Source organism: Patagioenas fasciata, chromosome 5 (assembly GCF_037038585.1).
Source record: "Patagioenas fasciata isolate bPatFas1 chromosome 5, bPatFas1.hap1, whole genome shotgun sequence".
NCBI classification, from domain to species: Eukaryota; Metazoa; Chordata; class Aves; order Columbiformes; family Columbidae; genus Patagioenas; species Patagioenas fasciata.
The window spans coordinates 32,270,262-32,291,990 of NC_092524.1; the positions used below are offsets into that span (position 1 = coordinate 32,270,262).

Sequence of the window (21,729 nt, forward strand, 5' to 3'; positions counted from 1 at the left end):
GAAGAGAAATTGCTCCTGCTTGGGCTACTCTACAAGAAAAATGTTTTTGGATATTATCTAAATCACATACTTTCATATAAAATGAAAAATAACTTGTCCTTTTCTTGTAGCACCGTGCCCTTTCCAGCCAGTGCCACAACCCAAAATCTCCCTGCAGCCATAGCTGGCCCATGTTACCGCCTCACCCTGGGGCTTCTCTGACCATCTCTGTCTGCACCCAGTACCCATTCCCACAGCTCCAGTTTTTGACTGCGAATCTGCCATTTTTTCATAGGCCTGTGCCTCTATTTCAGATCTGGGGTCTCAGCTAAATAAGCAGCAGCTTATGTCTGTAGATAACGTCACAAAGAAGAAAAAAGGGCAATAATTACAGTGCCTGGTAGTACTTGTCAAGACGTTGTTTAAAGACACGAATGGTACCAGTGGGCCAGGCACCCAGCTCTCTCTCCAGTGGACACCATGAGCTGCTTCTGTGCAAGGGCCAGGGGCCTGGGAGCAGCTGCCTGCTCGCTCTCCAGGTGGTGGAAGGAAAAAGCTTAGCCCCCCTGCTGGGGGCTGTTTCCGCTCCTCCGGGGCAGAGAGGCCTGCATCTCCACCTGCCCTCAGGGAAGGCCGGCCAAGCCCGCCAGCGATGCGGCGTGGAACAAATATAAAGCAAAGGAGAAAGAGAAGTCCAGGGGGCGGTGAAAGGGCCGGGAGTACCGCGCCAGCTCACGCACGCCCCCGCCGCGCGTTCACCCTCCGCCACCTCTGCCCTGCTGACCTCTCTGCTCCGCCCCGGGAAAAAACATGTCGGGCCTCCCGCCCCGCCCGGCAACTACGGCTCCCAGCAGGCCCCGCAGCGACATGCAGTCCTCCACCGGCTTCTCGGGAGGCAGCGCCGGGACTCCGAACTACAGCTCCCGGCGTGCCAGCGCCGCCCCGCCTCCTGCCTTCCCGTCTCCGCGGTGAGAAAATAACCCTGAAGTTGCCCGCGATCAGCTGATCCCGGCTGGCGACGAGGGGAGCGGGCGGAGGGTGGCGGGGGCGCGGGTCCTGCCCTGGCCGCCTCGCCTGCATGGTCGGGTCGCCGCCTCAGTCCCTGGGGGAGGAGAACCGGGACAGCCCCCGGGCGCGGAGGGGTGGGGGGAAGAGGAAGCGGCCGCCGGGACCCGACTCCTTAGTCACCGGGTGCCGGCGGGAGGAAGGGGAAGAAGGGTGGCCGCCGGCTTGTAAACAATAGCCTGGCTCGCGGCGCCCCGTCCCGTGCCGTCTTTGTTCCCCGCTCGGCCCGCTGCCGCCGCTCGGCGAGAGGAACGCGGGGCTTCCCCCTTCCTCCCTGGTCGCTGCTTAGAACAAGCCGGCTCCGCGCAGATCGCAACCCCAGGTAGGTGCGGGAGCGCGGCGTCGGCTGGCACCGGCGTTACGTAATACCGCCGGCTCGGGGGGGCGCCCGCCGCCCCCGCCCGACCCCGCAGCCACCGCCGAGCCACAAGTGCCGCCCGCCGCGGGGCAGTGCTGCCGGGCCCGGGCCGGCCCCCGCCCGGGCTGCGGAACCAGCGAGGAGAGGGGGGTGCTAGGGGTCAGCCCGGAGCGGGAGCAGCTCTGTGCGGGCTGGGGAGGGGACGCGGCCGAGGGCCGGTGCGGGGAGGCAGGGCCGGGGCCCCGCGCAGCCGGGAGGCAGCAGGTCGAGACAAAGGCGGGTCGGTGCGCGGGCTGCCCTTAGCCGGCGCTGGTGTCGGGGGCTGCTGTGGCAGCTGGGGGCGGAGGGGGAGAAAATCCGCCTGTCAGCCCGGCCGCGGCAGCGATCGGTATCCAGCGGTGCCAGAGGGAGCGCACAAAGAGAGCGGCTTTTTGTTTATCTGGTAAAGCACATCAGGAAATTCCCAGCAAATAAATGCTGTGAACCCTGAAGGAGGAGCTTAGCTGGGAAGTGAAAGCAGAGAATTTTCTAGTATTGACACAGTCCTGTGTGTGTGTAGATGTATGTGCACTTGTGCATTTCTAATGTCTTTTTTGCCTCTGTGTCCCCAACTGTCTCCCTCTGTTCTCCGCTTCAGGGAAATACTTGTCCTATCTGCTGACGTACGCTGAACTGGGGTTTTTTTCTCATCACTGAAAATACATTATACAGTTAAGCATAGAAAGAACATATACTGGCACTTGGGCAGAACAATACATGAAACCAGCCACATTGTTTGTTTTGGAGAAAGAAAACTTCATCTGTGCTTAACAAGACTCTTCTTGGGAGGCAGGTCAGTGTATGAATCTTATAGAAACATCTATTAATTATTTAAAACTAAGTACAGCCAGCATTCCTGTAGTGTTTCTTTCCCTTGTGAAAATACTAAATTTGCAACTGACTCTGGCATGTATGCTTGTTCGAAACAGAAACAGGAGGGAAAAACATTGCTTTAAAGAAATCCGAAGATGAGCGCCCACACACAAACTGCAGAGAAAGGACAGAACACGACACTCCTGTGCCAGGAAAGCTATGTTTGCAGTGGGACAGATGAAGCTATCTATGAGTGCGACGAGTGCAGGAGCCTACAGTGCCAGCGTTGTGAAGAAGAGCTGCATCAGCCAGAAAGGTTACGGAACCACGAACGGACCCGTATAAGACCCGGCCATGTCCCGTACTGTGATTCCTGCAGAGGTGCCAATGGGAACATAATGCATGCCAGTATGACGGGGTCGAGGCAGATAGCAGCAGTGAGGTGCCAGGTGTGCAAAATCAACCTCTGCGTGGAGTGTCAGAAGAGAACACATGCTGGGGGGAACAAAAGGAAGCACCCTGTCACCGTGTACCATCCTGGCAAAGCCCAGGAGCAGGAAGAGGAGGAGGGAATGGATGAGGAGACCAAGAGAAGGAAGATGACAGAGAAAGTTGTGAGTTTCCTTTTGGTGGATGAAACTGAGGAAATTCAGGTAAGAACTGGTGTGGTTTGTTTGAATGGGTGAGATCCTTTAGTTTCTTAGTCTGACACACTGCTCTGATGCATGATTAACACTTGAAGTGTAACTGGCAGCAATGGTACTAAAACGAGGATAGCCAGTTAAGTGGCACTAACTGAGCATCTTGGGCCAAAAAGACAGTGTCTTGGAGTGGGCTTGCTCACAAGTTGCTCAAAAGGTCAAGTTCATTAAAACCCTATGTGTGGCAAGAGCCTCCTCTTGAGAGGCTTGCTAAGTGAAGCTGGTGAAAGAACTGACTCTGTAATGAGACACACGCAGCTAAGATAAGAGCTCTCTGTGCAAGATGCTGATCATTCCTGAACAAAATTGAACTGAGAGTGTTGCAGTAGATACCCTGCAAATGGGAGTGCTGGCAGCCAATTTCCTAGCGTATGACTAGGAGTGGGCACTGTACCAAGCAGTGCTAATACAAGACTACAGTCCCCTGCTACCCTCCTTCAGCATCAGTAAATCCACCTGATTTTTAGAAATAGGACAAAGTAGAAATAAGGGTCCAAAGTGTGTCATCCAAGCCCTACAGACACCATGGTTACACTACATTGCTTGTGAGAAATATTATTTCATGTTAGCCTTTTGCTGAAAGAGGGGGAAATTTGCCATCAATTTGAGGTAGGCCTGCTGGTAATAATGACAGAAATACTAGTTGACTAGGAACAGCCTCTCAGGAGGCGTTGTTTTAGAGAGTCTAGCATTCAATATAGGCAGTTAAATAACTCTTCTATTTGTCCTTACATTTGATGAACAGAAGCACTTTATAGTGTTAAAATGCTGGTTTTACATTTGTAAAGTAATGTGTGAAAGTCACAAAGCAGGTTAATTACACAACTGAAAATTCAGCTTTTTCTTTTGGCTTCCAGTTTGCATCCTTCATGCTAAACCTCGTTCAGGAGACACTGAAAGAAAATGTGTAGTCACCTGAAGACTCAGTATCTGGTTGCTCTAATTTAATATATTAATGCTACCAGTGGTAAAAAAGAGTTGTGATGATACTCCGACTGTTACTATGATGGATACAAATAACTAATCTACAAATAATCAATGTTTCTGCCGTACGTGGCAAGGAAATGTGACTTAGATATCTTTTATCTCATATATACACACACTCTTCCATAGTATAGAAATGTACAGTGTGATTATACTATAGTATAGAACAGATGCAAGATCCTTGTGTCACATTTTGGTCAGCTCAGGTGTACTGACTGTCAAATTCTCACGGCTTTTGGAGGGGAAAGGGAAGAAAGGATGGCAGTACTTACAATGCACTGTCATAGAAAACATACTATGCAGAACACCCGTGACTGTAAACTGAGTTTCAGGTGTAGTAGCAGTCCTAAGTTTTTATGCCTCACCTAAACATGCAGGTGCTTCCTTGTAGATCCAACTATGACTTTAAGAAACAGTCTTTTTAATAATGTTCATCTAGCCACTAGAGCAAGCTCTGAGATGCATTAGAACAGGTCTGTCCTGGCAAGCTGCTCACAAGCTGTGTGTGGTTGTACCAGTTTAAGTTATCTTTATACTCGTGAATCTGTAAGCCTTGTTGAGGCAGACTTCTGGCTGCCTCTTGTAAGCTGGTGCATTGGTATTTTAACGTCATGGGCAATAAAGTCAGCTTCCTTTTTGGGACAGCAGTGGCCCTTTATCGGATCATAGCAATTTGGTCAGAACAGGGTTGAAAATGCTCTCAAAAATGATCTTGCTTCACTATCAAGATGCTGAATCAGTGCTCTTCCATCTAAAGTGATCTCTTCCTCATGATGGAATACTTATGTGACATCTCACAGCCAGTGTCAAAGTACTTTGAGAGTTTTCAATTAAAATACTTTGTGGCAGCTAACTTAGAGTTCTTGCTGTTGTAGTGATTTGGAGAGGGCTGTCAGATAATTAGCTTGCTCTGAAGACATCTTCTGTAGCATCTTTTGCTCTTGATAATTCCGAACAGGCGATTTAGCTACAGGAAAGTGATCCTCAGTCTTTTGTGCTTCTCAGTAGCAAGGTTATTGATGATTGCTTGGGAGAAATCCTTAAAATGTTCTCTATTTAAACCAGCACTTTGTCCAAAAATGCTAAAATAGTAATAACCTGAAATGTGGAGATTCAGGGTTTGAGGATGTGTGGCTTTTCAAGCTTGAGCAGACAGGAGGAGTATTTATCAGAATTATGGAGTCCAGCTGTCTTTAACAATCTGTTTTCTGACCTTTGGAACTTGAAAATTATTGCATTAGTTAGGAAACAGGAGAGGCAACTGCTTATTTGCTGTCAGTGGTAGATTCTGCCATAGCGATGTTAAATGCAAGGCCTACAAAAATGGGCAGAGCTAGTTATGCTGCTGAGCAAACACAGTGGATTGAAATAATTGATGTATACATTTTTATTAGCCTCTAACTTGAAAGTGGCTTGATGAGATGGGAACAAGAGAGATTTCTTTTTGGTTTCCTTTGGAACATGGAGTTGTTAAGCTCAAGTGGTTATATTTAATCTTGTTGTTCCTGTTGGCTTCTTGGAGGTGGTAGCTCTAAAACTGAAGGACATTTATAGTGTGTAAGCAATGACTGAGCTAGTTCCAGATTCAGAAGCAACACAGATTAATCAATAAGGATCTGTGCCTGAGCAAATTAGTTTAGCTGAGAGGTGAAAGTTCTAAGCTTTGGCTCAGCATTGCACTAATGAAACTATGATAATTCTGAGGTCTGCATAATTGTGCCATGTTGCACAGATGTGCTGGCCTGTCTAAATCTAGTTTAGAGCGTTTTGCACTTTGCAGACATAACCATAAGCTCAGAAAGCTGAGGACTTCTTGTGCTAGTTTCAAATCCACTCAATCAGGAAAGGTCCCATTTTAAACCATCACTTGTGAAGCAGCTGTTTGTAGATAACTGATGGTAGCTCAAGTTCATACCTGTGAAATGCAAGCTTCTTTGTGATGTTCATCATAACAACACTATATTGGAGCACTTTAAGAAAAGGTGGGTTATCTCATGTTAAGAAAACTATGTTAAAAATTAAATGCAAGTTAGTACTGCAAGTCTGTGAAGAACCAGAGAGAGAGGTTGTTCCCCATGCAGTCCCACAGCAGGTATCTCACACACCACACAGCGTGATGCTTTGCTACTCTTGTAAATTAGTCCCCAAGCCGTCTTAACCTACATGGCAAATTTTCCTTTCCTCTTCAGGACTTATTGCCCCCTATAGACCTGATTGACAACTTCTATCAGAAAACAAATCTTGTCCATGTTTTACAAATTTACATCACCTGCAGTTTAGATGTTGTTCTAGGTCCTTTTTCCTCAGGCTGTCTTATGCAGTTTCTCTTTACGCAGTATTAAACTTTTGGCCCTAATCTCTTGCATATCTAAAGCTGGGACTTGAATCAAATTGTTCTTTATAACTGCAGGATCTACTTGGTAATTTTTCTCCTACATAGTCTATCCTCCTTGCTCATCTGTACTCAGAATGATAGTATGGGGATTACTTCGTCAGTCAGTTGCTTTGGACTTGTCACTGCTCACGTTACATCTTCCACATTTCCTCTTTGCTGTGTTAGGCTCAAACTGGGTGCCTTCTTTTTTTTTTTTTTTTGTGTGTGTGTAAATCCCCCAACTGAATCTCCTGATCTGCTCTGTCAAGCTGTCAGCTTTCCTTTCTCATCTCTAACTTGCTGAATTTTCAAACAAGCATCGTTCTGCTGTCGTTACTGCTGCTCCTTGCACACAGGAGGCACTTCCTTTAAGAACTTACAGAATGAACTGATTGATCTTGTTTAAAACTCCCCTATATCTGTGGATCTATTAAGAAAAGTGCAGCAATATACAACAATAAAAACGTGACTTGGGGTAAGATAGTTGTTTTGAGTCCTGACACCATCTCACTGTCTCTTGAACTTTTCCACTGGTCTGAATCTGTCTCTTGTACTTATGTTTATGCAGTTTCTCAAAAAGTATCAATTTTAGCTTTGTATTTATACAATACCTTTGCAATAGAGCTCTTTAGCATAAAGGAGAGAGCCGTGTATCAGTTGTAGAGTGATCTCTATTTACTACCACTTCTGAGGTAGGAGAGAAGAAGTGCTTAACAACGCATAATGACAATTTGATATTTTTATCACAGGGAACAGATGTTGAGACTTCTTACCACAGGATCAGAACTTGGTTGTAGTATCACTAGTGGCTTCTATGATAACACTTTGTCCAAAGCGCTAAGGACTCGGCTCATATACTTTATAGAAAGTAGGGGACACGTTTGATTGTTGTTAGTCTGCCTTAGAGTTCACTGATCTTTGACCAAACACTAACTGTTATAAGAAATTATCCAATCTGTGGGTTGCAATGAAAAATAAAAGGTATTGACTTTGTAGCTCGTCTTACTAAAGAGACAGGAAGAAAAGCAGGTTTTTTTTTTTTCTCCTAGCTAGTCCCAAAAATATCCCCAGCAATATAATTTTATGTGAGAGAAAGGAACATGCATTTATTACTGGGTCTCCCCTGAGATACCAAGTATGAGCTCCCTTTTTTCAGTTAGCAGGGTCTTTTTGTTTTGCCAATAGACATCTCCATTTCCTAAATCCAGACCCATGCCTTGAATTCTTTTTTTTATTCCTGCTAGCAGGGTTAGATGCCTCAAGGATTAAGCTCTTTCCCTCAGCAAATACTGAGCAGAATCTATATAATGCTTTGCAGTCCATTTAGATGATGCAAAATGACCCGTAGCCCTTATTTAAATGCAGACCATTTTATACATTAATTAAACAACAAGCCTTCAACAGTGTAACAGTCCATGTATCCTCCTCCATCCCCTCTTATTAATAAGTTACACATACAGAGCGATAACTCTTTAAGGGGTGCTAGCTGCATTGCTTTTCTTACTCCTACTGTAAACCTGATTAAAGTACTGTGATTTTTCCTTATTACTTACTGATTTGAGGCTGGCCAAAGTCTGAGGATGAGTGAATGGAGTTGCTAGGAATGCCTTTTCTAGTCAAGTGTGCTAGTTTCTATGACACTCTTGCTTGATTTACTGTTGGGAGAATGTTATTTTGGCAGGGTGTGTGTGTTTTTTAGGGTAGCACAGTCAGCTGTAAGTTTCTGGGAATTTTAGTCCATATCCTGTGAACTGAAAAGTCACAGCTGGTATATTTGCCATGGTTGCAAAGGAGGAAGAAGGAACATTGAAGGATCCAAATTTGTTTAGGTCAGTGTGATCTAGTGGATCAGGGTATGTAATTTCTGTCCCTCCTCACTGTTGCTGCACTGTTGATGAGTTTTCCTCCTCTTTGTGCTTCCGAGAGGTTTTGTTGCCAAAGTATTTTTGTGAATTTGATGTCTTATAGTCTAGGAATTTTTCTCTTATTACATTGTTATTTTTCAGTATTCCTCCATACCAGTCTGTTATCAGTTTTGCAGTTCCCTTTCCTATATCACCATTGTTTTTCTGTCCTTGGAACAAAGTAGTAGAAAAACTACCTAGCAATTGCTGGTTAGGAGTGTTCTTTCTTCCACTGGACACATACCAGTATTTTGAAGAGTATTTTTAGAAGATGGGAGAGGAACTGTCTGTTCAACAAACAGTCTCAGACTGACTTTTAGCTAATTTGAACATAGCCACTTACAAATATTGCTTTTCCTTGGAACTGCTCCTACATGTTATTCATGATGCAGTTCTCCTGGGCTGTAATTAAAGTAAATCTCTTGCTTGCTTCTCGTCTCTTTTGTCTTTATGCTGAAATGAGTGCTGGTGTAGAAGCAAAGGAGAGCATGTCACAGGCGAGAGAAGCTGGTGGCAAGCCACTCTTGAATTACACACTGTTTCATTTGAGGAGTTCCTGAACTTAGTTCAGCTCCTGAACTAAACAGGGTTGGTGGGGGGAAGGGGATATTCTAGTGCTTTCTTTGCTGTACTCCTCTTTGCATTTATCCATTGAATCCTTTTGGGCTCCTGGGTACTGCTGGCATGAGCAGGATTTGAGTGCTTTGGGATGCGTTCAAGAAAGGGAACTGGCAGCCTGCTGTCTTCCAGCCCTTCTGTCCTTTTCATCTCAGCTGCTTCCTTACTTCTGCAAGCATCACTGGGAGGCAGATGTTGCTGCAGTGTACCTTCTACTTTTTCACCTGGGTTGTTAATGCTGTGCTTTAGGATCACAGAGGCAGGAGTTTCACAGGGCTTCCTGTCAAAACACCCTGCAATTGAGAAAATAACCTGAGTAAGTATTTACTAGAAAGAATGAAACTATAATACAAGTAAGTTTGTAAAAGCCCCTCTTAACAAGGGTAGTGGTATAAAGTAGTGTCTGCACAGCTAACCTAGTTACCCGTTGTATTGAGGAAGACAGTTACAGCATGAGCTTGCTCACTGACTTGCAGTCTTCTGGGCAAAATCTGCTCACTTGGATGTCTTGTCTGCCGCTACAGCTGTGACATTGGGGTGGCAATTGGTAGTTGTGTGGCCAAATTAACATCCATGGAGAATTGGAAAGGTACTGAGGATACAGAATAATTATTTCTGCTACATTGTTTCCTGTTTTCTTTAAGAGTTAGATGACACTCTTAAATTAGTGTTATTTCTGCAGCAGTTACATTTACCTTAAAATCATTATTAGTTTTGGGTTCTTGCAAAAGCTGTTTTTCAGTTAGCAAACAGGTTAGTGGGATGTCTAGTCTTGCTTCTGCTTTCAGCGGTTTCATGTAACTCAGCTGTCATCTAGGAGGGTAACTTGCCTGGTAATAGCAACATTTCAGTCAGTATTGCCTCTTGGGTCAGGGAGGAGTGCAATCAAATTGGATTGCCTCCAATCCCCCTATGTTATTTCCACCACTGTCTTAAAACCTTTGGAATAGGGTCTCTTTCTTTGGGTAGGGTTGTTAAGCAGGATTTAACTCTTACCTCTGTCTCACTTAGGAAGGAGTCCTGTAATAGACATGGGCTTCAGACATGGGCAGTCTGGCAACCTCCCCTGTTTGTTGCAGGGACCTGTAGATCCTGTTGAGACTCATTCTGTTAAGCTTTGTACAAACACATGAAAATACTGTCACTGAATTCATTTTTCAGAGCTGTGGGAAGGAACAGGATAGCTTTGGTCTGAAAAAGGTGGTCAGCTCAGGGACACTGTTTTTGTGGATGCGTATAAAACCTAATAGAATGAATCTGATCAGAACCCACAGGTGGTATTGCAGTGAAGGCAAACAAGCAGGTGCAGAAAACTGCAGCTTCAAAACCACCCCTAATACAAATGCTTTTCTTTGGTTAAGCCAGACCTGCACCCATGCATGGGGAATAATATCAAAACTAGCTGAAGCTGAGGAGAAGTGTTGGAATTGAACCTGAAATCCTTTTTTGTGTTTGTTCCTTCCTTTAATTTGCACTCTCATCTTCTGGTGTCAGGGCACTTGTTTTGGGCTTGAGGCTCTGTAGTACTCAGAGCTTAAAGTTGCTGGCGTCTGCTGACAGCTTGGTTGAAGTCTAGGAGACTACTGAGGACAGTAATGACAAATACATTTAAGTGTTTGCTGGGCCAGTGATTAATATAATAACTTACTCCTGAATACTGGATTGTAACTACTGGTACGACATACACAATTTTATAAAACTACTCCATTGACCTTTAGACTAATCCATTCGCTTTTGGGAAAACTCTCCCAAGCTAGGGTAGAATGTTTACATAGTAACAAGTAACTCTTTGAGCAGTACAGTTAATGAAGTCTAATTTGAGATGTCTGTCTCCCATTACCCAATGCTGATCCACATCTTCTCTCTTTTGGGTCAGAAGCAGCCGATGTGTGATCATGCACCAGCCAGTAACTGTGAGCATGACTGCTCAGCTTACTCCTCTGTCTTGGTGGTTGTGTGGAGTGGGCAGGAGACAAGCTTTTTCCTCAGAAAGCTTGTTAGAGTCTCTCTTTTCTACTCTGCTGTTTATTTTTGTTGAACTTTTAGGAAATTTATGTTTTAGAGGCACTTATTTCTATATCAAATATGTTTGGGTAATTAGATTATGAATTTTAAGTTATATGTGGAAGACTCGAGTAATGACATAAGACATTTTCCATGGGAAGTCATGCAGAAGAAAAGGTATAGGAGACAAACTAAGGTAGAAAACTAGAGCTGCTTGGACTTATAAGTCAGCCTTGATTCTTCTGGACCACCTGCTTTGACCAAAGTCTTCTCACTTGTTTGGAGGCCTTCCAAAGCTGTGAGGGAGCAATGACCTCCTGAGGTCCATTTCAGCCTGAATTAGTCTATGATCTTAGCAGAAACAGGGTTTGAATTATGATAGTCCAGAGTCCCTCCCAAGGCTCTGCTGATGTCATGGGTTACTTAGCAGATAATTTCTCTTCCTCACAAGGAGCTACCCCATCCTTTTTCTCACTTAGTAGCAAGAAACATTTCAGAACATCAAAAAAAGTTTCTCCTGGAGCAAATGCAGGGAGTTTTTAGTTGCCTTTTTAAAAGCCTCTTGCATTTGAGCTGCTGGCGTAAGCCAGCTGTGCTTCTCTGCATTCATGCATTGCCTTTCTGGCAGTGGCTGTGGGGAGCTCTGCAGGGGTGTGAATTTTGGTGGCAACACTGGGCTGTGGTGCAGGTCATTCTTCTTAGATTTGTCTTATAAGCTTTAGTGAAAGGAAGAAATCTGCTTTATATGTTTCTCTTGTTTGTTTTCAATGTACACTGAAATTCTGATGTAATGACCAACAGAAGGACCTGTTGCTTTAGGCACGCAACCATAAGACTTTTGTGTAAATCCACCTCTGGATAGAAACTCAAGTTTTTAGAGTCAAAACACAACTGCCAGAATTTAGAAACTGTGTCATAAAGAACTGATCTGTATTGAGGTGGGCAGATCTGACAGATCCATTCTGTTTCAAGGTTTAATGATTGATAGATGATCTTAAGATCAATTATCTAAAATTGTCTCAGTTTTGTGTTTTAAAAGTTGAGGGCTGCTTAAAATGTTGCAGATCTTGTTTTAGCTTGCTTTGCTGTTTCTTCCTCTGATTTCAGGTGTGAGTTTGAGTTCTTGTAAGCATTGTCTTTTTAAAATGTTTTCTGAACTGTGAGCAGAATTGCTTGTATTGCCAGTGTTACGTAATGCTTTAAGGCAAAGAGTACTTTTTTCCCCCACTTGATTGTTTTGACCACTTGTACTTGAAGACTGATTTGTATCAGATGGTTGCAATTTTATGCTGGTATGTATTTGGATGTGCTGTTACAAGTCTTGTAGCTTGTTTTTCCATTCATCGAAAAGTGTGTTAGTTTATATTCTCTTTATTGATTTAGTGGTTGTGTATCAGAATATATTGTGTGCTGGTTGTCAGACAAGTCTAATGACTCATAAATGTAATTATTTATGTGATGGTACCTTTCTTGATTGCAGAAAATGCTTAGCTATTAAAAATACTCTGTTAAAATTAGGTCAAGCAAAGAGTAAGATTTCAAAACATAACAACAAAAGTACCAATATAAGTCAAAATGACAGTGTAAGACTAGCAAATGGAGGTGCTCTTGATTTTTGTTTTTAGCTATTGTGTTGTTGTGGCACAGCTCTGCCTTTGTGCACTGGTTCCATGAATATTAGCAAGCCTTAGAAGGCTCATAAAGAGTTTTAAAAGGAGAAAACTCCGGTAAAAATATCCAGTTCACTTAATGTGTTTGTTTTTCCTGGAGGCAGAGTTAAAGTTATATGAGTACAGGTCATTGGAAACTACATTCTATTTTATGGATTTTGTTCCTAAGCTTTTAACATGTTATTATTTTAATAACATTGTTTCCAGGAAATTAGTAGGCTGGAATGTCATTTTAGCAGTTCTTGTTTCTTGTCTCTTCCTAAACAGTTCTACTTTTATTATGACTCACATCTAGGAAACTTGTTATGTTGGGTATAATAGATTTCCAAGTATGGGTGACAAAGAGGCTTCAGATCTAAATGCATTCCATGACAGTGTGGTATGAGTCTTTGTGTCCTCTTTAGAGAGGACTCCAGCTGTAAAGGTCTGTGTTTTTTTTTTCCTCGTGAAGACCTTCAGCTCAGCTCAGCTTGGGTGGAGTGGCTGCATGAAGGGCTGGATGACAACTGCTCGCAGAAATGCAGTTAAAAATATAAGAGAAGGCTAACCATGATTCTAACCTATGATGGAATAAAAACTATTCTTTCTAGATTATAATATTCTTCTAAGATCAATAACAAAAGTGTAAATGAATTTCTGATACTAGAAATGGCACAGTAGAGAAGGGGCTGGAGAGATGCCTCTTAGGTTAGACATACAAAGTTTTTATTCTGAATTGACATTGCTGTGCAATTTAAGGAAGGTTTCATATTTACCCTCTGCTGTTTATATCAGAGATGTGGAGTCCACATGGGAGTGGACACAGCTGTGGAAACACAAGTCCTTTGTATACGCAGCAGAGGGTGGTACCATGCTAACTTCTCTAGAGTTGAGAAGCAAAACAGAGAAGTGGGAGTTGAGACAATGGAGGATTAGTACTTTGACACACTTACTATACCCACTCTGACTTTAAATGCCTTAAAGGAACTTGGTCAAGGGAAGTAAATTTGACAATTGATATGGGGATTGTTGTGGATGGTTCTTTGAGAGTATGATCCCTGTGCTCAGCAGTGGTTAAAGAAGACAGGTACACAAGAGCGAGGAGTATCCATGACATACGAGCATATTCAACAAAAGGAAGGGGCTTTTTTTGGTTGTGTTGACTTGTTTTTTTGCTTTATTTCTTCCCCCTGCTGCGTGCATGGAATTTGTTGTAACAGGATGTTACAGGATCCAAAACTGACTGGGTCCATGAAGGGGTCAGACATCCTGTTTGAGTAGGGGTGTCAAACTCATTTTTGCTGGGGGCCACATCAGCCTCATGCTTGCCTTCAAAGGGTCGAATGTAATTTCAGGACTGTAAAAATGTAGGAGTAGTTACATTTATGCAGTCCTAAAATTACATTTGGCCCTTTGAAGGCAACCATGAGGTTGATGTGGCCACCAGGGAAAATTAGTTTGACACCCCTGCCTTAGAGGGTAGGTCTAGTAGTTCTATATCAAACACGACTGTCTAGAGGCAGCTGCTACTCAAAGTCATTTGGCATCTGACTGCTGAAAACTGGTAAAGCATGCTTGGAAACATTTACTCTTTTCATATCTGAGTTCTTTCCAACCTCTTACCAAGTCCTGTGAGACACACTGGAGTAGCTGGACTTCGGTTTGTTCTTGTGCTCCTGAGTGACTTGCTTGTCCAAATCACTTCAGAGTTCTGTCCTGCAAGGAAGTCTGAAAGAGCCTTGAGCTTTAGAAAGGGGTAAGCTCTCAGTTCTATGTGTGTCTGATTTGATATTCAGAGTAACTTTTCTGCTGGAATGATCAGGATTATTGATCTGGAACCAAATTTCTTCTGCCTGGCTCAGCAATCCAGCTCTTCTTGCCCTGGCATCAGCAGTTGTTAAAGTACGTTGAATGTGAAAGAAGGCTGGTGGTGTGGACATTTGCATTAGCTCCACTTGGGACAATTTCATCTGCAGTGGAGTTTGTGTGAGTTGACTCCTGTTTCTTACTGGTGGGAATGCATTGCAGAACAACCTTTATCCCTGTGGTTCCTGTTGTCCTTTGTCTTCTGACATTACTGACCCAGCCCCTTCCACATACTCTCCCAAACGGATACCAGAATAATAACCAGTGCTGCCTAAAGACCTTGGTTATTAGTCCTGCCAATACTTAAGTAGCTGTTTGAAGACTGGTATTTCTTTGTACTGTCCAGGGAGTCCATAGCCAGAATCACTGGGTCTAGTCAGGCACTGACTCTGGCAAAAAGAGGGACTGACACCCTTATGGTAAGAAGTTTGGGAGGTGAGAGTTAAAACCAAAACAATCTGGAGAAGAAATTATCATATTCCTTTTTGCTTACACACACATAACCTTATTATATAATCATGTCTGTGAATGTTTTTGGGAGCTATCCCATGAACAAAGAACTTGCTTTCATCCACAGAATCATCTTCAGAGACACGAAGAGAAACTGTATCTGTCATCTAAACTACCTTCCTGATGACAAGCTAATAATCACAGCAAAAAAAGCAATTGTCTTGTGTAGATGTAACTTGAGTGTATCTTGGTGATCTCCCACAGACACCACAAAATATTCTGTTGAGAGCATTTTGATTTCTCTGTTTTTTTTCCACACTGTGAGGCTGCCTTGAATGCTTTGGGTCTGCAAAAAAACCTACAGTTCACTGTTTTTCTTTCTGAATGCTGTTTGTAACCACAATCTGGCACACTGGCTATTTTTTGTCACTTTGGCTGTTTTTTATTTTCCTTCAAAATCTGAATGCTGGTGATAGATTTGACCAGGGCAAATGGGGCTGGCTGAGCCTTAAACTAAATTGCTGATCTAAGAATAAACTTGTTCAAAGAAACCATTTATTACCTTATGGCCTCTGTGGATCACGTATCATGAGACCTTCCAACTGTACGTGTAGGGGGGAGATAGCCAAGGAGCTTCCAGAAGTTGAGAGATAGACGGGAGGGGATGGAAGCCCTGCTCCTGTCAGCTGACGGGGATTCCTTGAGGAGGGAATTGTGATGGAGGAGGTGAATTTAATCCTTCTCAAAAAGTGCCTTGTCATATTCTTCACTGTCACGTAACATAACACATGGATAAAATCTCTTAGAGGAAGAAAAAGCAAGCGATAAACAAGCATAGCCAGAAAGCTTTGAAAGTCAAGGCTGTATTCTGCAACAAAAACACAGCAGGCTCTTGTACAGAGCCCTAACCCGTTTCATTGCTTGTTTTTCTATTTCCTGTTGTTCTAGTATTGAAAATGCCCTGTTCTCTAACCTAAATAGCATGACACTTGTCATTTAATCTATGTAAAGCCAGAGAGAAGTTACCTGCTGAACGCTGTCTGCTCTTTTCTGGTTTTGTGTTTGTGTGTGTTTTGGTTGTTTTAAAAAGAAAGCACAATGCAGTAAGTTGTGAAATAGATCATTGTGGTAGTTGTGGCACTTCTGTAAAAGACAGTTTGATCTGCTTATAGGCCACCTGACTCTAGTGCACAACTTTGCTTTCTTCTCTGCCCTCCTTGCAGCTGAAGGGTCTCTCATCTGGAGAGCAGTGGGAGCGGGACAGGCGGTGTCTGAGCCCCAGCTGTGGACAGATGTAGCACAGCTGCACAGAAGAGCTTTTTCTCCCAAAACTGGTTCTCAGCTTTTGGATGAGGCATGTTAAAGTGACAAAAACTCTCCACTGTTTTGCACCTGAATTTGGATGCTTGCCAGGAGTGTTACTGAGAGTGCCTGCTGTGCTCCAAGTAGTTGTTCTGGCAGACTTGAAAGTATTAATAGAGTTGTGCTCCCTTTTCTGAAAGGACTGCTTCAGGTAACACGTTAGGTACCAGAGATTTCACTAGAGGGGTAGTCACCATGAGGCATCACTTCCGAAACAGCCACGTGGTAGAACAACCTAAATCCCATTGATGTTTATGTGTTACAAAATTTCTTTCTAATATTTTGCTTTGGACTTCTTGCTGCTTATGATGAAATCTGAACAGGAAGCAATCACTCTTGTTAAGCTTATGAATCCCAAAACCAGCTGTATTTTCAGTATTGTCTACTCCATTTGCACAGAGATAATAGTTCTCTCTCTCTCTCTTTTTTTTTTCCTGAAGGTGAGGAATGAAGAAGACTTTATTAAGAAACTGGACTGCAGTCCTGACCAGCATCTAAAGGTAGTGTCCATCTTTGGGAACACAGGGGATGGCAAGTCTCACACCCTTAACCACACTTTCTTCTACGGCCGGGAAGTCTTCAAGACATCTCCAGCCCAAGAGTCTTGCACAGTTGGAGTCTGGGCAGCCTATGACCCTGTCCGCAAAGTCGTGGTAATTGATACAGAGGGGCTCCTGGGGGCCACTGTGAACCTGAGCCAGAGAACACGGCTGCTGCTGAAGGTCCTGGCCATCTCTGACCTTGTCATCTACCGTACTCGTGCTGACAGGCTCCACAATGATCTCTTCAAATTCCTTGGTGATGCCTCGGAGGCTTATTTAAAACATTTCACCAAGGAGCTAAAAGCTACCACAGCCCGCTGTGGCCTAGATGTTCCTCTGTCAACTTTGGGTCCAGGTGTCATCATCTTTCACGAGACTGTGTACACCAAGCTACTGGGCTCTGGTGAGTAGGCAGTAAGAAACTGAATTATAATGTGCTAAACGCTATCTATAAATTATCAGGTTGCATTGAATATTCAGAGTTCTTTACTACCACATAGAAGATGAGGTTTGAGTTTTGCTCTCCCTTGTCTTGGCCTGGGAGCCAGGCTATGGAAATAGCAGAACATTCCCTGATGGTGATCTGACTACCCAAGATCAGCTAGAATAATCTTCTTAGCCATCTGGACATGAGCACTGACTGGTCGTGATGGGAGTTCCGCCAGCTGTAGGAGGGGTCATTGTAGAAGATCATGAGTATGGGTGATGTGGCAGATGAAGGCGAAAACTGAGACACCCTGACATTTTGGCAGGGATACAGAGGATCCTGTTGCGAAAAAAAAAAAAAAAAAAAAAACAACCTAGAGTAAAATTCCATGTAGAAACTAGGATGAGCAAGAATAATGAAACTGATGAACTTCAGTACATACAAGTACTATCACTCTACTTTTTAAAATTCTGCAGACCAGTGTCATTCGGAGGCTGGTGTGAGATTGTGACTGAGGCTGTGGTGGCTCAGACCTGATGGTTTAGCACCACTTTTCTCTGTGCAAGTATCTGATGGCCAAAGCAACAGACATGGCACACTGTTATTCCTATCACTTTCAGTATTTTTCACCAGTACTTTTAACTTGGCTTGTGTCACACTGGATTATGCATATTTAAGTTATGTATTTTATTTGTACATCTGAGTTAAATGCACTGTCCCATGGAAGTCGGCACATTTTGGTTTTGATTGTACAGGGATATAAAATTCTTATCTTGGCACCATTTCTCCCATGTTTCAAAAGGCATGATGAAACCTTTCTTCATTCTGTCCATTTCTGGTGCTTTGATAAGTGAGAATCCTAATGCATTGGTCTGCAGCGGCTGCGGCTCAGTCCTGCTGTCTGTGAACATCTGGGAGGTTTCTGCCGTGTAATACCACAGCAGCTCCCTGCTGGCCCATGGTCTCATTTTGGCTTTTTGATCCAGTGAGGTCTTGAGCCTAGTGGAAGAACTTGGCATTCTTTCTGGTTATTATTAGAGTGACTTCTTAATTACTTTTAACTTAGCTGCCAAGGCAGTTCGTTTTCTTACATACCAATTTGCTGATTAGCAATGCAGACTTTCACATACTTGTTGAAGTTTGCCGTTTCAGCAGGTTGGACTTAGAGATCCATCGTGATAGTTGCACCTGTGTGCAAAGTCAGGGTAGTAAAAAAATTATATTTTCGTGATCACTTCTGATCATGATAGGCCTAGGAAAGAAACCTCTTAGCATGTGGATTTGCAGCAAGCTGTAACCATCTGCCTTGATGGATAATTGAGATAAGTGTGTTTTATGTAGTTTCAGGGCAGGGAAGAAGGGGCCTGTCTTATCCTGAGATGTATGGCAGATGCTTGGGAGCAGGCAGAAGAATGTGGTCGACTCTATGGAGTCTGACCTGATGTGTTCAGCTCTGAAGTGCTTCACTGTGTACAAAGGTTTGGTAGAGCCTTGCTCATCCTTGTGACTGTGTTGGCAAGGAGAAAAAGCAGTCCATGTAAGGTTCATGTTCCCCACTCATCAGGGGCTACGACTAGCTATACCAATTTGTGGTCTGGTGAGAAGAGCTAACAAGTGTGCTGACATGGACTTTTCTTACACTGTGTCATAAATTCTTCTTATTCTGGATATCTGTGTTTCCAAACCTAGATGTTCCCTGTTTTAGCTGGTCTTAGAATCTAAAGCTGTGTATCAAAAAACAGAATCTGCTTTTGGAAACAGTTTGTTTCTTTTCTTCCTTGTAAAATATAACAACTGCATTCCAGATGTGTTAGAAGGCTTAATTAAGAAAACTAGCACTGTGTTGCATATGAAAGTACTGTGCAATTTAAATATTATTTTAAACAATCAGTTGTTTATATACTTGCTGATACTCTTATATATAGATCATCCTTCTGAGGTTCCTGAGAAGCTCATTCAGGATCGGTTTCGGAAGCTAAGCTGTTTTCCTGAGGCCTTCAGCTCAATCCACTACAAGGGAACAAGGACATACAATCCTCCAACAGATTTCTCTGGACTTAGGCGAGCTGTGGAACAGCAACTAGAGAACAATACCACTCGGTCACCTAGACAGCCTGGGGTTATCTACAAAGCACTAAAAGTAAGTGGAGAAGAGTTCGTCACAATCTTTATTTGTTTCACTGTTGCTAGTAACTGTTAGTTCCAGCTAATAAAGGTAGAGCACGTGTCTGGAGATAAAGCAACTCTTCCGCAAAAATGATGATTTTTGCCTAACAGCCAGGTAGGCTGGGTGTTTTTTTTTTCACTTGAAAACAAACAAGCACCTTAGCAAAAACCCTGAAAGGTCGAGAAAAGTTGAAAAGCAAAACAGAGCAAAATCAAAAAACTGAGCCAGGAAGAAACTGACTGGAGAAGAAAAAAATAGTTGATGATGTGAGTGACAAGCACTTAATGACAGTGATTTACAAAGAGGAGGCCCAGAAAGAGTTGCTGGTGAAACTCCTAAGGATGGCCTCAGCATAAGGGGAGGGAATGTAAGAAACTTGGAGGGAGTTAACGGTTGGCAAAACCTGGCACTGAGCTTGGTGTAACCCAAGGGCTAGGAGGCAAAAAGGAGGAAGTAGATGTGTTGGTAGCTAGGAAACAAGGTGGGATCAAGGCAAATGATGGATCACTTCAGAGGTACTGCATCAGATGAGGAGGATGATGAAAAGGAATTGGAGAGAGCAGCTGGTGACTTTCTTTTTTTTTTTTTTTTTTAGAAGGTTCAGCTTGCTAGGATGTCAGAGAGATTTTTGGGTCTTCAAATTTGCAGTCTGTCCTACAAGTTTCCACCTGTTGCTACCAGTGCCTGATTAACATCATATTTTCATTGGCCTGAAGAGCACAGCTGTCATCGGGGAGGGGTGGGCAGAGCTGGGGCATATCTGCAGAAGGTGGCAGTGTTAGCAGGCTTTTCTGGTGTTTGTCACAGCTGTTGGAGCAGATAATTCTAGCTGCTCTGTGTTTGGGGTAGCTGAAGCACAGAGGGAAGTATCAGGGCAACAGGAAAACAGCTGGAGAGGTTAATTCCAGTATCATTTCTAGGACTTTATTGCAACAGTCAAGTAATTCAGTTTCAGATATAGCTTCTAGTGTACTAGTGCTAGTGTGTTCATGTCCAGTAAAGTGGTTTCTGTGTTCAGATCACTACTAACTACCAATAAACATTTTTTTGCTTCACTCCCAGAGGACACAAGGCTTGCTAGAGATCTGTGTACATCTCTAACTTTTGGGTCCATTGACCAGTACCAGTCAATCTTGAAAGTGATCTTGAGGGTAGTTTCCTTGAAATTCTGTGAAGTCAGATGTCTTTGTGGAGATCTTACCGCAGAGAAGCTGTGCTGAGTGAGATATGTATGTCTGTGTGTGCAGTCAGCCCTCATTAGACAGCAGAGATGCTCCTCCCCAGGAGGGCAGAAGGAGGAAGAGAACGGTGAGCAGCCACTGTAGTTACCTCAGTTGTAGGAAGAGTTTGCTATATCTTATGCCTTCACGGATCTCCATCAAGAAAAAACATAACCATCTGGTTGTTTGGTGGGGTTTTTTTTTTGTTTTTGTGTGTTTTGTTTGTTTGTTTTTTCTTTAGTTTTGGGGGGTGGGGCGTCTTGGTGGTGGATGTGTTTATTTGTTTTGGTTTTGTGTTGTTTTGTTTGGTTTGGTTTTAATGTAACACCCAAAAGAACTGAAAAAGTGTGCTAAGGACTGACTTAATGTCAGAACAGGTGCTCCCAGGAAAGGGAACAAATCCCTTTGTCTCAGTTTCACCAGAGAAGTGCAATGGTTCAAGGGACCAGAGGTAAGCTCAGGGCAGCACTTTGTGAGCTGAGGGACAAAGAATGTGTCTTCATGTACTGTGAGAAATGACTCTGAATTTCCTTCTGGAGGTTTCCAGAATGCAAAGCCCTTTTAGCAAGCACCCTGCTATTTTGGGTACAGGTTGTATGCACAGAAGTGGATGCAATCTTCCACCACCCATTTCTGCTGTAAAATTAAAAGTAGGGACAGGAGGCGAAGACTAAATATCTTAGGAGCATTTAGGTCGCTTCCATACAAGTGCAAGATTGTCTTCTTGTTTGGTTTCTAATCCTTGTCTTGGTTTCCAGGTTAGTAAGACATGATTTGTTAGCTGTGTACTCTCTCCTTCCGGTAGAGGAGCTCATGCTTTTGATTGCAAAAGCTTTCATAAAATGTCTGCATTGCTCTCAGTCCCTCACCAGCTCATTCTTTCCTGTTTGGCAGGCTCTGAGTGACCGTTTCAGTGGGGAGATCCCCGATGACCAGATGGCTCACAGCTCTTTCTTTCCAGATGAATATTTCACATGCTCCTCTGTGTGCCTCAGCTGTGGGTATGTAGATGAAAAATGCACCCTCATCCTGCTAGAAGATAGTGCTGCCCTGGTCTACAGCCACAGAATATGAAGTTTCTGTGACATCTTGACACCTGATACCACCTATTATCAGCTAGTACTTTCAGGCAGAATTTGCTTGAAATTCAGCTCTTATGTGAATTGGACAGCTGCTGTAGCCACTGTCCCAGCTGGATGTATGGTCT

At 43.4% G+C, this 21,729-nt stretch overlaps 1 protein-coding gene across 2 annotated transcripts in view; it reads left to right on the forward strand.

Moving 5' to 3' along the window:
* The first annotated feature begins 296 nt into the window (after positions 1-296).
* ZFYVE1 (zinc finger FYVE-type containing 1) overlaps positions 297-21,729 on the forward strand; it is a 28,450-nt gene continuing 7,017 nt past the window's right edge. The window contains exons 1-6 of one of the 2 annotated variants that reach the window (XM_065839535.2): positions 297-947; positions 2,040-2,234; positions 2,371-2,907; positions 16,607-17,111; positions 19,061-19,275; positions 21,417-21,523. In XM_065839535.2, the coding sequence (XP_065695607.1) occupies positions 2,410-2,907; positions 16,607-17,111; positions 19,061-19,275; positions 21,417-21,523 (1,325 nt within the window). In that variant the 5' untranslated portion in view covers positions 297-947; positions 2,040-2,234; positions 2,371-2,409. Of the gene's footprint in view, positions 948-998; positions 1,367-2,039; positions 2,235-2,370; positions 2,908-16,606; positions 17,112-19,060; positions 19,276-21,416; positions 21,524-21,729 lie in introns of those variants that run through there. The other variant, XM_065839533.2, reaches the window with a different exon arrangement.